Source organism: Cariama cristata, unplaced genomic scaffold, assembly GCF_000690535.1.
Source record: "Cariama cristata isolate BGI_N322 unplaced genomic scaffold, ASM69053v1 scaffold22554, whole genome shotgun sequence".
NCBI classification, from domain to species: Eukaryota; Metazoa; Chordata; class Aves; order Cariamiformes; family Cariamidae; genus Cariama; species Cariama cristata.
Window position 1 is genome coordinate 23,889 of NW_009613824.1, and position 17,083 is coordinate 40,971.

General features: G+C 45.1%; 1 protein-coding gene across 1 annotated transcript in view; it reads right to left on the reverse strand.

Moving 5' to 3' along the window:
- The window catches only part of SLC12A8 (solute carrier family 12, member 8), a 50,321-nt gene that overhangs the window by 14,435 nt on the left and 18,803 nt on the right, over positions 1-17,083 (reverse strand). The window contains exons 5-7 of the mRNA XM_009699178.1: positions 10,539-10,640; positions 2,957-3,044; positions 1,381-1,468 (exon numbers count right to left, since the gene is read on the reverse strand). Coding sequence (XP_009697480.1) covers positions 1,381-1,468; positions 2,957-3,044; positions 10,539-10,640 — 278 coding nt within the window. The remainder of the gene's footprint in view (positions 1-1,380; positions 1,469-2,956; positions 3,045-10,538; positions 10,641-17,083) is intronic.

Here is a 17,083-nt window from a genome sequence, read left to right on the forward strand (position 1 = left end):
GAGCACGGAGAGCATGAATACTTTGCAAGAAATTGGCACTTCAAGCTCATTAGAAGTCAAATTACTGAATCTCATTTTTATGTTCAAAAAGCCAAACAAGTATTGTAAGGGAGAAAGGCAGCCAAGCACTCGCTCACCTGTGAGTGACAGAAAGGGAGAGTTTGGATGTGTAATGATCTCTCCCTCCTCTCTCTCTCCAAACAAAGTCATTAAAATCTAAAGAAGCTTGTAATAACTCAAAGAAACAACATGAATATCGGGATTGCACCATCGTTTTGTTCCATACTAGGGAAAAGAAAACTGAATTTGCTTTCTTGGGATTTTGTGTGTTTGTTTATGTTTAACATTATTAAACGTCTTTACTTTCTTTACTGGGAGATTTTTCATTTCCCCTGCCCCGAGGGTTTTGAAGTTAACACACAGCTTTAACGATCTCTTTCTCTTCAGCTGATTTATTTAAAGCTGATTCTTTCAGTTACTGTACTTTTCACCCACTAAGTCATTGACATACAGAGACGTTGCCGTAAAGAAGGTAGGCTCATTCTTTTTGTCCCTGAAACAAAGATGATTTTTTTACCTTAGCAGGAAGTGGTAGGAGCCCCACCAATAATTTTGAGTTTATTTGTGGGGCTGAAAGAAGTCTAGAGCTACAATTACTTAGAAAACAAAGCCAGAGTTTCAAATTGATATTTTAGATTAAAACCACGTTACAAATCAAATAAATGGTAAACATCTCAATTTTAGATCAATCACAAGAGATAGTGTCAAATATGGTAAAGCCATGATTTTGGATAATGCTGAATAACAGAAAATATCCCATTTAAAGTAAGACAATGGCACACACCAAAATCTTCTCCTCTCTTTTTAAAGGCCTGCAATGATAAGGTTCATTGCCTGTAACACTACAAACCTCCCTCATGTATATACACCCATGTGGAATGTCTTGAGTTTAATAATCTTATTGCTCGCCCTGCAATTACAGCCCGCTAGATATGGAAATGTAAGCTTTGCTTGACTTAGTAAAGATACGCAGTGGGGTTCTTTAGAGATTTCAATTTGGTCTAAGCTTTCACGAACGAGAAAGGATACATTGAACAAAATACAGCATTTATCATTAGACCTCATTAGCATATTTTAGCTTTTAAAGCTATTGGCAGGTGATTATGCCAAGATTCAGCATTACTGGATATGCTGGTGAATGCAAAGCTATTCAAATCAACTGTACACTGGGATTTGCAATGGGGAAATCCCTCTGAATTTCAATGAGGGATGCATACCTAAATTTCTTAGGTTTTTGGAAAATTCAAGCAGTCAGTAAGGCAGATGGCAACCCGAAAGTACCATTATATAAAACCACGCTGGGTTATTCGAACAAGTTACCTTCTCTGCTATCATGAAGTCATAGCGGAGTGACTGACGGGTACAAACGGCTCCCAGCAAAAAAACAAAGACCATGTACAGAAACCACCTGCAAACAATAAAATTAAACTCTTTTTTTGCAGCAAGACAAGACCACTGAGAATTCTGCCCATTAGCAGAGCCAGGAGACGGTCAAGTACCCACAAGCTGGGTCTTCAATCACTCTGCATGGGCTGTTTCTGCACGATTTAGCCTCAGGGCTAAATTTAACAGCAGCCCACGCTACTTACCCACTACAATGTACCAGGGACAGCTGCAGTGTGACCGTACGGTACCCCTGAGGGGAAGCTACCCACACTCTTGATGTGTGCATGGGGGGAATAACCCAGTACTGGGCACAGACATTTTAGTAGGGCCTGTTGCAATAGGACAAGGGGTAATGGTTTTAAACTAAAAGAGGGTAGATTCAGACTAGAGATAAGGAAGAACTTTTTTACAATGAGGGTGGTGAAACACTGGAACAGGTTGCCCAGAGAGGTGGTAGATGTCCCATCCCTGGAAACATTCAAAGTCAGGCTGGATGGGGCTTTGAGCAACCTGATCTGGTTGAAGATGTCCCTGCTCATTGCAGAGGGGTTGGACTAGATGACCCTTGAAGGTCCCTTCCAACCCAAAGCATGCTATGATTCTGCAGGTACACAGGTCCTCTCATCTGGCAGTAACGTTAAACACCGCAGCCAGTCTGCTCTGCAACCTTGGTCATGACCCTCCTCTATTGTCTCCAGTCTTTCCAGTATGCAGGCGGAGGGATAAGCTAGTCTGTCTGCAAAGCCTAGGCAGCAGAGATGTGAATGACCACAGTCCATCCATCCGTGATACTTCTGTGTCCTGTGGAATCCCCTCACTTCAAACAAGCACCAATTTCAGTAGGAATCCTTCTCAACTGTGAAGATCCTTCCTTTCTGTCTGAACCTTGGTACGCAATTAAAAGTAATAATTCCAAAAGCAATTGAGGTGGCAATGAAAGCAGGCAGGAAAACCTATTGAGTTGGGTTTTTTTAATATGTAACAGTATTTTACTACTGGAAAGCAGCATTTCCTGAGGGAGAACACTGCTTGGGGATTAGGGCTCCTGCGTTCCCCTGGCCTTGCACGTGGGTAGGTCATCTCACCTACCTTGGCCCATGTTCTCAATAATAAAAATTACATTTTTAAAAATCTTTTATCTTTTTTATATTTTCTAGTTATACAGAAAAAGAAAACACTTCGAAATCAACAGCAATAAGTGACAAAATCATGCACCCTAAGCCTTTGACAGCTTCGTGTGCCATTCTGGGACAGCCAGGCTGCAGCAGCACAACCGCTCTAGCACCAACACACATCCCACTTGGCGGAGGAAGGACCGAGTACATCCGTGTTAACGAACCCTTCTCTAACGCACTCAGAGTAGGCGGTGGTAATGGATGATAATTTGAATGAGAGCCAGACTTTAATTTTCCAGTTGGCTGAGTAATAAAAGGTTGATGGGAATATGAAATGGATTGGTCACATCCAGGGCAGCCTCCAAAGAGTAAATTTTCCCCAATCTATGACTTACGAGGTGGCAATAGCGGCCAGAGACCCCAGGGGGATGTTGGTAGCAGGCTTCTGGAGATCTCCGCTCATATTGAACCCAGCCATCACACCTGTATTTTGTAGACATAAATGCAATTTAGAGTTAATCAAAGTTATAGCATATATAATACATATTACAATATGTAATATAATTTAATCAATCAGTTAACTGATTGCTTCAGAACAGTAACTATATCACTTCATTGCACTGCCACACACACAAATACTGGCTGCCATCAATTCCTTGGTAAGAAACTGTTCATGTCTTTAATAGAAGCAAACCACCACTAACACATCTACAAAGAACCCTTTGTCCAGACTGAACAATGCTGGGGGATAAAAAAAAAAAAAAAAAAAAAAGGCAGAAATCTGAACAAAACCCATCTTATCTTAACACAAACCTCACAGAAGACAGTGCTGTCCAATTGTTGAAAAGAAAAATGCTACCGTTCATCACAGCAGTGCATTCAGCAGGTGGTACTACCCCCCCCAGACCAGATCCATTACAGGTCCCTATATTCATGGGGGACAACCACCACTACAAAATGTCCTGTCCTGTCCATGTTTAATGATGATCACATGCACATTTAGCAGAGGGAATAACAGTGCTCAGCACGTAGGTGGTACCTTCCAGCCAAGGGATCTGCTTTGGAAGTAGGTATTATCTCTACTTTGCAGATAGGAAAACAGAAGCACTGAGAGGGCAAGTGATTGCCCCAGCATCATGTAGAAAACACGTGGTAGGACTACGAATAAAGTACTGAACTGTTATTTTAGGCCAGAGTACAGGGCATTGTACAATCAGGGACAGTAATTTTTTAGGCTAAGGACTATCTAAAGACGCAAGAAAGGGAAACAGGACAGAGCAAAGGATTACAGACTCCATGTTGAGGTTAGGAACTCAAGGTACAAATTGGTTATGAGGCTTTGCTCATCATTGAAGAAGGAGTCATACCAGATTTGGCAAGAAAACAACTTCTCTTGTCACATTATCCCAAAACTTTTCCTCGTAGACTTCAAAAATATAAATAAAAATCTGTGATTTAGAATCCCGATGAGAATTTGGACAATTTGAAGGCAGGAGAGAAGAGCCTCTTTAAGAAATTAACTTCTGCCCATCACTGTCCCACCCCTCAGATGTCAGACTAACTTCTCCATAAGGACGTGTGGGCCAGGGGCCAGCCAGCAGCGCTCATGGGATGGTCCCTGGGAGCCAGGGTGAGATCACCACAGAACAACAATGAGAAAGACGATGCCAACGCCACGGGGCTCGCAGCATCTGCCAGCCCCAGCAGCAGGGGACCGTCAGTCTGCCACTTGGCTGCCAAGTCCAGCAGTCATTCCTCATTTTCAGAGGGCACAAGAATGACAAAGTCAGTCTCTGAGGCTACAAATTTGAGTGATTACAGCTCTAAATCAGCATCAACCCCTTGCATTTTAAAGCTCAAACATTGGTTGCTGCTTGGGAGGGTTTTCTCCCAAGACAAAGAGTAGACAGGAGCCACAGGACAAATGCCAGGGCAAAGGGGACAAACCCAGCTCAGCCAGATGGATGCCCTCCCTACAGACCTTGCACGGCCACTGATGGACTGCCAACAGGGAGCAACAGTTGGGGTGCTAATTGAGGAACAGGAGCTCATCTCCCGGTTCTGTCCCAGGCTTTGTTGTGCATCTTCATAGCTCCATCTCCCTGTCTGGTTGGTGGGAATCATAACACTTCCTCTCCTCGCTGTGCTGCCATGAGGATAGCACATTAATGAGTACAAGGCACTCACATGTTGCCAAATACATCGGCTGAGCATCCAGGGCTTTATTTACTATTCATTTTTTTTCCTTGATCATCTTTTTTTTCCCCTTGATCATTCCACTCAGCGGCCATCTTTTTCTGTCCTCCTCTCCACCACGGAGCCAGAGCCCCAACAGCCGCTCCCTGCTCCCCACGGGCTCCTGGCATTCCTCAGCTCCTGGAAGAGCTGTCTTCCAGATTCAGACCAGATTTGAATCCTTGACACCATACCGAAAACATTACAAATCAAAATGAGTTCTTAATTTTCTCCTGGAAGACTATTCTGTGGATGTACTCCTGAGCAGCACTGCTAAAAGCCCGTCAACTGGTGTGCTTTTCCCCAGATAAAGCTTCCAAGTGCTGTTCAAGCACTGCTCCTTTTAAACAGCTAAACAATAGGCTTAGCTGGAGGTGAGCAATGTTAGGAAGGCAGAAGTCCATAGAAATGGTCATAAACATCATGCTAAATAAAGTCTCTATGAAACACTCTTTGGTGACATGCTACTTTGCAATTCAGAAAGCTGGGAATACTCTGAATTTTTCTTCCAAAGGGAGCAAACTGTTGTCAGAAGGACAGCTGTTAATCCCATGTGCCTCTTGGCCAAGTTTCCCAAATATCTGGCACCACCTCTAAATCTTCCAGCTTGAGCTTGACTCACCTCTTCCTCATCCAAACTCCTGCCTCAGCAAAGCACTGGGAAAACACCAAAATGGCGTTTTCCGGACTGAATATGAAAAAAGGTTGAAGACATGCGAGTCATCGGCACAGCGATGGCTGCACAGCCTAGGTTGCCTCATTGACTCCCTCCCACAGACACACAAATTCAGGAGCAGCCAGGAGATGACCTGCCAGAGCCCACATAAACAAGATCTTGAGATCAATGACCAACCTCCTGCCCGCCAGCAAAGAGGGGTCAGACCCAGGCCAGTGCACCCCATCGGCTTCTGTCAGGACCCCCAGGAGGTCACCAGAGTCTCATGGCTTCAACTGCCAAAGGCCAAGGGCACCACAGAGGGAACCAACAGACATTCTCAGCCACTCAGGCCAAAGCCTTCTCCTCCGTGCTGCAACTATGCTTCTGACCCAACTAGTACAAAAGCATGGGCAATCTGGTAGTACAGACGCATCGAGAACGCCAAAGCCACTTCTTCACCATCACCCAAAAAGTAATTTTCCAGACAGGATGACAGTTGCCAAAGAGAAGTACTGAGAAGGTCTTTTGCAAGCAGCAGACTAACCACCCCACTTTTCAATGAAAGGACAACCTAATTAATTTTAAAAAACCCCAAAACTAAACAATCTCCACCATCCATAGCCTCAGTCACCCCTTGCCAGAGAACTGGTCTGACTTGCGAGTAGCCACAAACAGCCTTTTCAGAGACTCTAGCTACTCAACAGAAGAAAAACCCTACATTTGCATATAAAATTCAACAGCGTAGAGAAGTTGGGACGCTCCTTCCTCCAGACACAGACCTGTCCCTAGGGAAATGGCCAATCTCTTCTGAACTCAAGCAATCGTATCTGCAGATTGTCCATGGAGAAAATTATCCACCTCTCTGTTTCAATGAGATAGCAGGCTGGATTTTCCACACTGGCTATTATCTCAGAGAGCAGCAGATAATGACAAAGCTTCTGGACAAGGAAGCATGAAAACACGGTCGACTCAGCCAGGAAATTATGGCTGAGACAGTCTGTACATTGCTGCTATTCCCAGCATAATCCGGTGCTGGGCATCATCCAGGCGGTGGATACGTGCATGAGGGGACCACCTACATTGTACGTCAGACACAACCATCAGCTCCACCAGCTCTGGCTTCTAACTCCACCAGCTATGGTTTATAACTGTAGATATACTGCTTGCAAACACCTATTGCATTTTCCAGTGAATTTACTATAAAATATAAAAGGATTTTTTTTTTCCTTCGCCCAAGAGACGGTTTATAACTGTAGATATGACTCCTTGCAAACACCTATTGCATTTTCCAGTTAATTTACTATAAAATATAGAAGGATTTTTTTTTTCCTTCGCCCAAGAGATGAAGAATGGAAAATCTTAGATAAGAATTGTAGTTAATTTTTTAGAAGGGCCAAACTCTCCACTGATGTAAGCTGGCACCTCTCCATAGACTTCAATGGAGTTGTGCCAGTTTACATCATCTGATAACTTCACCCAAAACTTCTAAATCTATTTGCTGTCATTTTGCAAGCACCAAATATGGTTTATTTCAGAGCTGTTTTCAGTACGATGATATTTTCCACTAACGCCACTTCAAACGTCGTCTTACTTTCTCGTATCACATGACAACACACTTCTTTCATTAGACCGAAAACCTCATGGATTTAGTAGAAAAAGAAAAACATTCTCTGCACAACAGAAACTATGATTAACTTCATTTTCAAAATGCATTGATGGTTGCCTGGCTGCTGCTAGGAGCTGAACATGGGCAGGCAACTCCCGAGACTCCCCCATGCAATGCCCTGGTTAGATGGGTGTTTGTGTATCACAGCACAGCAGCAAAACATGTACATTAAGAAGGTATTTACAAACATGCAGAAAAACATCTGGTTAACGCACAGATTCTCTACAGGGGTACGTTCACATCTTCCGTAGTGAGTACATCAGTCTTTTTGATTGAAGCTGGCAAATCTGAGTCTTCCATGCCCATGCACTCATGTTTAGGCCAGCTCTAGATGTATGTTTTGGATTGCTCAGCTATTTCGCTTATTATTAAATTACAAACTTGGGGGAATAAAGCCAGTTGCACTGCACATCCAGCTGAAATGGTTTGAACAGCTATTACCCAGGAAGCAAACACATCAGCCTCTGCTTACCACCACTCAACTCTAAAACCGGGATAACTTCACTCAGGTTGTTGGAGTCGTACCAATAAAACACAGAGAAATAGAGAAAATAACCCGACCTGGAGCAAAACAACCCAAGGAAAAATCTCATAGGAGGCAGTATGTCAGTACCAGTCTATGAAAGGCTGGGACGACCATCCCATCCCCTCCAGCCAAAGCACACACCCGGCTGCTCCTCCGTTCCTCCTGCCTCTTCCATCCCGGCAAGGGTCTTCCCATAGGTCCTGCTCCCCTCTCCTGATGGGGCTGCCCCTCTTTGCTTTTACAGCTACCAATCTGTATTTCTGAAGTTTCCATTTCATTGCTATTTCTGATAGAAATGGGCAACTTAAAACCACTTTTCAGTAGATCCCAAAGACCAAATTTAAATCAGTTGAATTCAAATAACCATTTCAGATGGAGAGGAAAGAGCTTATCCTGAAGAGAACAAAATAGTTTCACTACAAAGAGAAACATTTCATCTCAGAAAGGCCCAAACATCTTGTTTCACAATTTCCTAAACATCTTTTTAAAAAACTTTGTTATCAAAACAGCATCTTAGATTGTAAACTAGCATATGCTAAAAATTAAAAAGAGTAAACACAACATTTAATAATTAAAGATAAACAGAACATTGCTTTGGGTCAAAGAAATGTTTCAAACTGGCTCGAAGTAACCCCTCAAAACTAAACAATGTATTGTTTTGCTGAAACTCTCCCTGAATTTCTGTTGCATCTCAGCACAAAAGATTTTGCTTCCAGTGCTTTGGCCGGGTCACTGTGAGGATTCCAGCAGGGGCGGGTACCACTTGGAATGGTGCTGGGCAGGAGCAGTGGCTGGAGGTGACAGCCTGAGAGTGATGTTCATGTGTCCCTGCCACTCCTTTTCACGCGGAGGTGCTGGGGATTGACACTGCCATTCGCTCGCAAACTACATCACGCTGCCTGCCCTGCATCAGAGGCGCTGGCAATCCTATTGCATCTCTCCAGCCTGCTATTAATGCCACTGCCAAACCCATCCCTGAAACACCATCTCCGATCTTGCAGACCGCCTGTCCTGCTGGTGGGCTCGGGTTGCGTCCAGGCAGCACCCACAACACGGTGGGAAGCAGTAGCACGCGGGACCCCAAGAAACCTGGGTTCCCGTCTGCAGCCCTAACATTGCATCCCCATCGTGGGGGAGGAGGTGAGCTAAGCCAGCGTGGGTCAGGCAGGACATGGGGGGAACCAGCCCTCACTCCTTGCCCCAGCCCTAGGAGATGTGAGCTTTATTCCCAGCACTTCTGAAGTTGCACTGGGTTCCCCATTTGGGATTTGTAGCAGAGAAGTCTTGACTCTCACCCTAAAAATTTCTTAATCAGATCACAAGTTCTTCCATGTAGAACACGAAAACAACCCTACGTTTTATGAGGCTCCTGAACTCTGCAGTGCTACAAGCAGCAGTAACAGGAGCAATAGCGATGTTATATGGTACCTCTGGCACCGCTACTCCAAAGGAATAATATAAAACCTGTAAATAACCAAGCAATTAAAAAGAACATATGAAAAAGCTGTGCAGCAACCAAAGTAATTATACATCAGCTCAAATTGTATTTTCAGAGAATGTTTAACATTACTACTGGTGTTCCTACTGCTAACTAACAAAGCAACAGGCTGCCAGGGCTTTACATAAATTATATCTATTAGCTTTGGCATTCTTCCTAGCAGCCAAGCATTAGCAGTGATGAAGAACCATTTAATATGGCTAATCACGGTAATTTTCTGCACAGCTTTCTCATAACTATTCCTTCTTCTGTAACCAGGGAGCTGGAATAAACTGCTTTCCTGCATCAGAAGCAGGGCTCACGAGGAAGGTCTCTCTTTGGCTGGGGGACTCACTTGGGCCAGGTAGAAATGACAAAAAATAAGGTAGAAGCCAACTTCTCCACGGTGCCAATAGTTCAGGCAGGTGAGCTTTCCAGGAGGAAGTCTACATGGAGGCAATAGCCAAAGATGGGAGAGAGGATTTCAAAGGAAAATTTGAAGTCCTGCACTAGGTGCACCTGACAAAGCGATGACTTCTGCTACCAGACCACTTCTCCAGTCCCATCTGTTTCACAAAACCCTTTAGTTTGTCTCCCTGTACCACAGCAATTCTGCAAACAACTTCCTGCAAGTTGCTTACAGTTAATCCTCTGAAAACTCATTCTGTAATCCAAGGATTCATCGCTATGGAAACTGCTTATAATCAGTACTTTTTATAGCTTAAAAAACCCAGCATCAACAAAAGGTATTGTAACTCCAATTGACAGTTATTTCATTCCCACTGGAGATTGCCAGCTTTGGAAAACGGACATGGATCTTCCTGGTAATTTAAGGGAATGAATAATATGAAAGTATCCAATTAAGCTCATGAACGTGAGCTCTGCTGACATGCAAAGATGCATCTGTGACACCATGCAGAGAGCGGTGAGTCAGCATCACAGGCAATGACATCAGCCCATCTCAGCCACCTGCCCATGGTAAGGATGGAGGGAAAGCCCTCCTGTGCTCTTCCCCGGCTCCCAGTGCAATCAAGTCATAAGGCTTATCTAATAAGACATATCACGTTCAGCCCTTTTAAAAAGGCTTGATACCTTGTGGCCTGACAGCACCGGCCAAGATCAGTGTCTGAGGCTTGTCCTTGGCAGGGAAGGATTTATACCACCATGTCAACCCATAGAGTTGACCAGCAATTTCTGACCACAGAGAGACAGAAGAGCACATTGAAGTGAACAGGACGGGAGTGTGCAAAATTTGAGATGCTGGAGGAAAGCCTTAACATTTTGAATCAATCACATGAGTCTGTCACAGCCGAGTACGGTCCTGCTCACCTCGCCTTGCAGCCCAGAGGAATTCCCCTTGCTTCTGCTCATCTCCGAGATGTGACTGTAAAAAGGAGGATAAAACTTAACTGTACCTGTGGCAGCTGGGAAAAACACTCCAAAAACAGTGAAGAAGGACTCCCCTTGGCTGTAGTCCGGCAGTGTGTTGTTGAACATAAGCTCTTCGAAGCCATGCTCTGCAAAGACACGGAGGGCGAGAGGAGAACCTCAGAAACCACAGCAGATCCTCCAGCCTGCTCTCGGCGGTCACCCGTCCTCTAAACATATGCAACAGCAGCAGCTGTTTCCAGGGCTAGTTTGAAAGGATGAATGTCAACTTATTTTGGCGGGGGAGGAAGAAAGCAGAGAAGAGGTCAGTGTGGTTATGAGGGTGCAAATGCCAGGGAAAGGTGCAGCGGTGCAGGCTGGGCAGCAATCACCAAACCAGGACACAGATTGTATGGAGTCCAGTCTGCAAGCAAGCAGGACATCTTCCTGTAAAACCTACCACAGAGAAAAACTAGCTGCAGGGATCAGCTAATATTTATACATTTTATCCATGCCTTTCCAAATAGAGCAAAATTATGCTGCCATAAGACCACCGCATCCCTGAGCAAGCCCTCACACTGTATCCCAATTCTGTACTTCTGCCAGTCAAGCTCCTGCAGAGACAAGACCTGAGATGTGCCCGTGCCGTGAAGCTGCTACCAACACACCCAGTTTATACACCGGTTACCAATAAGCCCAGAGCCACCAAAGCCACTCCGTTGCAGGGTGGGCTCTCCCCTACAAAACGGGTTTCCCAGTGGAGAAGGAATAAGGTGCTCAAACTACCCACTGCCACGTTGGGCACTTACCCTCCTGAAGCCATCGCTCTCCTGTTGCTGTGTTATCATCTCCAAACCAGGGCTAACACCCAGTTTATACACCGGTTACCAATAAGCCCAGAGCCACCAAAGCCACTCCGTTGCAGGGTGGGCTCTCCCCTACAAAACGGGTTTCCCAGTGGAGAAGGAATAAGGTGCTCAAACTACCCACTGCCACGTTGGGCACTTACCCTCCTGAAGCCATCGCTCTCCTGTTGCTGTGTTATCATCTCCAAACCAGGGCTAAACATGGGGCTGTGCATCATGACCAGCTGCCCCTCTCCCAAATCTCCTGCCAATATTTATCATGGCACAACAAGGACCAAAAGCCAAGACCTTGGGCTGTGCTCCGCTCCCCGCACTGACTTCTGCCAAGTCTTTCCAAGGTCATACACACACAAGTTTTACTTTCCAAACAAAAAGTTTTACAGAAGATGGGCGAGAGGGGAAACCAATGGGTAGGATGTCAAGGTCATGCAATTGGTTTGCTGGGTATGAGATGGAGGATCCTACTCCCTCATTTCACACTAGAAACAGGTCAAATTCTTCCACAGACCTGGATTTGTTAGGAATAGTTGAGCTTGACAGCTGACGTGCTGGCAGGGCATTTATTAGGAAAGGTTTTAGATGCTTACAGGTAGAAAAGATAACTCATAAAAGCAAGTTAAGGAATTAATGATACGTCTGTGAAATTAATAATTTCATTTTCAACAGGCAACACTGCTTTTTAAATGGAGTATCTTAATCTGTGGAAACTTCTCCTCCCTGTCAGTAATCCAAATGCTCGTGCCAGCTGGGGGTGGGAGGTGAGCAAAGTCGGTTCCTTTTTTTTCTCCTGCCACTACAATATATTTCCACAAGACATGTGACTGCAATAACTTGAATTTTCTCATTAGCAGGCAGGATGTTGTTTATGGCTGCACAGGGTGATGGCCAGAAATTAAAAAAAGACTCCATCAAAGCTGTCCCATGCCTCAAAGACAATATTAACGATGTTTGGATAATAGATTAAACCGGAAAATTAAATCAGATCTCTGAACACAAGACACATCCATTTAAAGTCTCAGAATATAACTAACCACAGAGCTTTGAAGTTGCCACAGAAAAATCCTATAGATAATCAAAAGTTTCCTACTCCATCTGCCTTCATTGTGCTGCCCAAATATGGATGGAAACACACTGATAGAAGATGTCTCCTGCTGCTAGGCTTTTTAAAAGCACCAGCTATCTTCACTAGGAACAAGTCCCAGACGAGATTTAAAGGGAATAAGCTCAGCGCAACACACTGACCTCTGGACCTCACAGATGTCTGCAGAAAGTGCGGCTTCTGGAGAAATAAAGAGGGGATTTGTGTAGGCTGTACGTTCCCAAAAGAGCAGACCTGAGCTCCTGCAACTGGAATTTGTGCCCACGATGGCACAGCACGTGGGCTGGTTGCAAAGTTCCCACCAAACTGCTTGAGGAAAATTTCGGCCCTTGGCCAAGGGTTTTTTCCCAAAGTACGTGCTCCTCATAGAAATGTTAATGTTTCATTAGTAAAACAGAATAAGTGGGCAAAATATTCATCTCACCCTAAGGAGATCCGCAGGCCTTCTCCAACCTGTGCTTCACAGCAGCAGCATCAAATATATCTATGACAAAAGTTTGTCTCATCGATTCTTAAAAAAAAAATCTCCTGTGGACTCTAGCCTCTCTTGACGGTTTACTCTCATATTTTCCTGTCTTTATCATTTAGGTTTCCCCTACTGTCTAACCAAAACACCCTGTTTGAAGTTCATGATGCTATTTCTTGCCTGATCCATAAGCTATTGGCATTTTTTAATATCATCCTTTCACCTACTGGAAACAGTCCCCATCCTGCACTGGCGCAGTCGACCATTTCTGCCAGGTTGTAAAACTTTATGTTTATCTTCATCAATCCACAAATCGTCCTTTTCACACCACTTCCCCAGCTTGTGTGAGGTCATCTAGAAGTCTGACCCTCTCAGCCAGGCTGCTGCGAGCCCTTCCCAGCTGGGGGTCATCTGCAAACTGAATCTGTGTATTCTCTTTTCCATCATCCAGGCAGTTAAGGAAAATACGAAATAACACCAAATCAAAACCAGACCCCTGCAGAACCTCATCAGGCACAGCGTCCTGCTTTGTCAGTGAACCATCTCCAACTGGAGTCTTCCAACCAGGTTTTGGGGCTGTATAATTGAATGATGGGTTGACCCAGGCACTTTGGGTGCCTTATGGCTCCCTTCTCATACAAAAGGCCAAGTATACAACATTTTCTGTGATACCATTTTGGCCATACCATGGCCAAAGAGAGACTGTGAGACCCATGAGTCCGATGTCCGATCTGCACCTGTGTGCACCTGACCCCTATCAGTCTTTAAAAGCCAAACGATCCCTTGTGCTCCATCCATTCGTCTGCTGTTCCCTTTCCTACTTTATCCCCCTCTGCGTAAATCCTCAGCGTAAATCTGAGATCATGGCAGGTGTCACTGGAACCACAGAAAATGACAGCCATGGATTTGTTGAAAGAGCCACAGGATGCGCCTACAACTCCATCCCACTTCTGCTTCCTTTCCTCACGGCTCTGGCGGGTGAAAGGAAGCCCAGCCATTCCACATTTCCCCTTTACACAGAACCAAGAGCTTTCTTGTCTAATTAAAGAAAAGTTCATCCAAATGTTACTTGTCATTGCAACTTCATTTCTCAGTCAATCACCCTCCCGTGATTGCACGTGCCTTTTGATCGGTTTTACATCAGGATTTGCAATTGACATCAATTTAAGCAAGCTATCGGCACGCAACCGCAGAGTCGAGAACGACACGCTGTGAGCATCTCCTGCCTGTCCTCGTGCCTGAGACCAGAGCAAGTCATCTGTGACCTTTCAGTTGTCATATTAATGGGACTAATTGTAGCTGACGGGGCAATTGGGCTGAAAATCATCCAAAACAAAACAGGAATCAGCAACTGAGACCAATTGGTTAAACCAACAGAGCACTCGGTCGGTTGTTCACAGAGTCAATTATCCACATCCCATTGAAAGTGCACTTCAAAAGGACGAGCTTCGGAAGGAGGAGGGAAGGAAACACGATAGGGTCTATATTTGGTGCTCTGATCTCCAAACAAGGCAAGATCTTTTTATTAATTTTTTTTTTTTTCTTGGATCTTTTCCTCCAGCTTACTGCCGGGTACATGAGATCCAAGATAGATTCCTCCCTTCTCACTCATTACAAAATGTTTGTCTGACAAATTTTGCTCTGAATTAATTTATGCAATCCCACAGCCTCTGAATCCTGTCTTTAACGATCCCGCTCTCAGTTGGCTTGCAGAGGGCTGGAGCTGAAGTGCTATAAACAATCTTACAGTGTCGTGCTAGAAGGAAAAGAATCCAGTTCCCTCTCTGTGCTGCATCAGCCTTATGGGAAATGCACAATAAAGAGTGGTAACAATTTATTTTCATCATTAGATACTCACTAAGGAGCAGGCAAATAATGAGTTTCTCAAGTGGTTGAGCTGAAATAAATAAACAACAGGGGAAAAAAAAGACTTAGAGTAACATCTGATTCATTCCTGTGATTTTTGACAAATTAAGTCCTTTCAGTTGCCCTTATTAAAATGATGTAATAAGCAATAAAAACCACCTGGCAAGTTTCAAATGGAAGAGCCTCCAGCATGAGCATCCTCCATTCACAAGCACAAGGGGACCACAGGCGGGCTGCACATCAGCCCAATGCAGGCTGAGGAGGAAGAGGAGGAGGAAGATGGCCAGGATTCTCATGTCCCCCCAACCACCATGGATGCTTGGGAGGAGGTATCAGCCTTTGCCTGGTTGCCACCACTGCATTCCCCCTCTGCCCCAGCTGGTTTCCATGTTTGAGTTTTTCTTGCACTTTCTCCCACCTCTCGCCCCGTGGAAGAAGATGAAAGCAACCAAGGAGGTTTTCGGCACTCAAGACACCCCTTAGCAGGGCGGTCCCTCCATGAAGCCTGGGGTTTCAGAGCGGGACTCAAGGAGGTTGGAGAAGGGGTGCAAGGCAAAGCTGTGGTTACGCGGGGTCAGGCCATTATGCAACGGCACAGAGGACAACAGCGCTGCCAAGTTCCAGGCAACCTGGAGCTCATTACAGATTAGTCAAGTCTTGGCCAATTTCAATAAGCCTGTTCACAAGCTTAAGGTTAAGTAAACCCTGGCATCGAGGCAGGGGCTAAATAATGCAAAAATGGAAAACCACCTTAAGAAACGGTTCCCAGAAGACGGTCACGTATTGTGCTCTGCCTGCGATTAGAGATTTTAATTATGAAGGTGAATGCTGAAGGCTTGAAATGGTGAGGTTTTTTTCTTTTCCTAAATAAGTAAGCCACACGTTCCCGTCTGGAAGGTACTTGCTCAGATTTGCTTTCAGAGGAACAGCTGGAAATGTTTGTCTTGCAGCACATTTCCCAGGTCTGACCCCAGCATTTTCAGGATCCTGTGTGATGTAAGACATGGAGAGCCAAAGAGTAATTACATATCCTTGGCATAATTATCTCCTCTCTCTCTCTTTCCCATTTCTTCTTCCATCTCTAAACCCTTCTGGCATAAGCTCCAAAATCCAGTCATTCCCCTTGGACACCAGCCTAAGCGCACACCTGGAGCAAGGTCCTGGTGCGGGTATTGGAGATATCCAGGCACAGCAGTGTGGAGAAAACAGGAATGGTTCTCACAGCCTGGTCCCACAGCTGCCATCCTCACCTGAACACACACCTCTGCAGTAAGATAAAATTTCACTCCTTACCAGCCACACGCTTGCATTTTCCTTCTCCAAACTCTTAGCCGAGGGCAAGGTACAAGCCCTGGACTTCTGAGCTGTTAACTCCGCGGTGGGCAAGTCAAGCCCTGCCAGGTTGGTAACTCTCAGGAGCTGTGGTCTATCAGATGACTGTTGGGTGGCCTAAACCAAATTAATTTCTACATAGGTCAAAGTACTCTACAGCAGGGAAGGAGTGAAATTCTCTCTCCAAAAGCCCTTGCAACACTAATTCTTTCCCTGCCTGCAGAAGTTCATCCATGGATGGTCTGGTGGTCACCAAACTCACCAAAATGTACTTACTACCCATAGCATATCAAACAAGAACAGCATCTTTGCTTGCCAAGGGAAAGTCAGACATGCCTGGGTTTAATGAAGCAACATTTTGATGCCAAACCACCACCAGCAACAGGTTTTTCAGCATTTCAGTGTGCAATTGCAGATACACAGGATTAACCATCCACATAGAAACTGTGGATATGAAGAGACGGATGCAAAGCCATGAATGTCATCCAAACCCCACGGTCTTTTTGTCTTTGTGTTCCCCCTACACTACACAAATGCTGAATTTAATTTGAGGCAACAAGCAGCACAGGATTTTCTGACACAACAGCTCTGAATGATGCTCTGTGCTGATGCAGCCACGCTCCGGAGGGCTCTGGGCTTCCCCAGAAAAGGGCGTACTCACACGTGCTGGAGAACGACGTGGGTCCAGGTAGCCACAACCACAGCCCAGCAATGCCATGCAGGACACCCAAGGAAGGTCACTGAAAACAGAGCACCTCTCCAGTGGACTGGCATCATCAAAGAGGCATGAACAGGGCATCGGGGGCATGAACGACACTTGAATCACCTTTCCCAACAGAATATAAAATAAATCAAAGTGGTCTAGTTGCAAGGCCCGTGCCTCCACCTCCCTCCGTGCACACGCTTGGCTTCCTGTGTTTGGGCTTGTTTAACACCGACATTAACAATCACGTTTCCCACGCT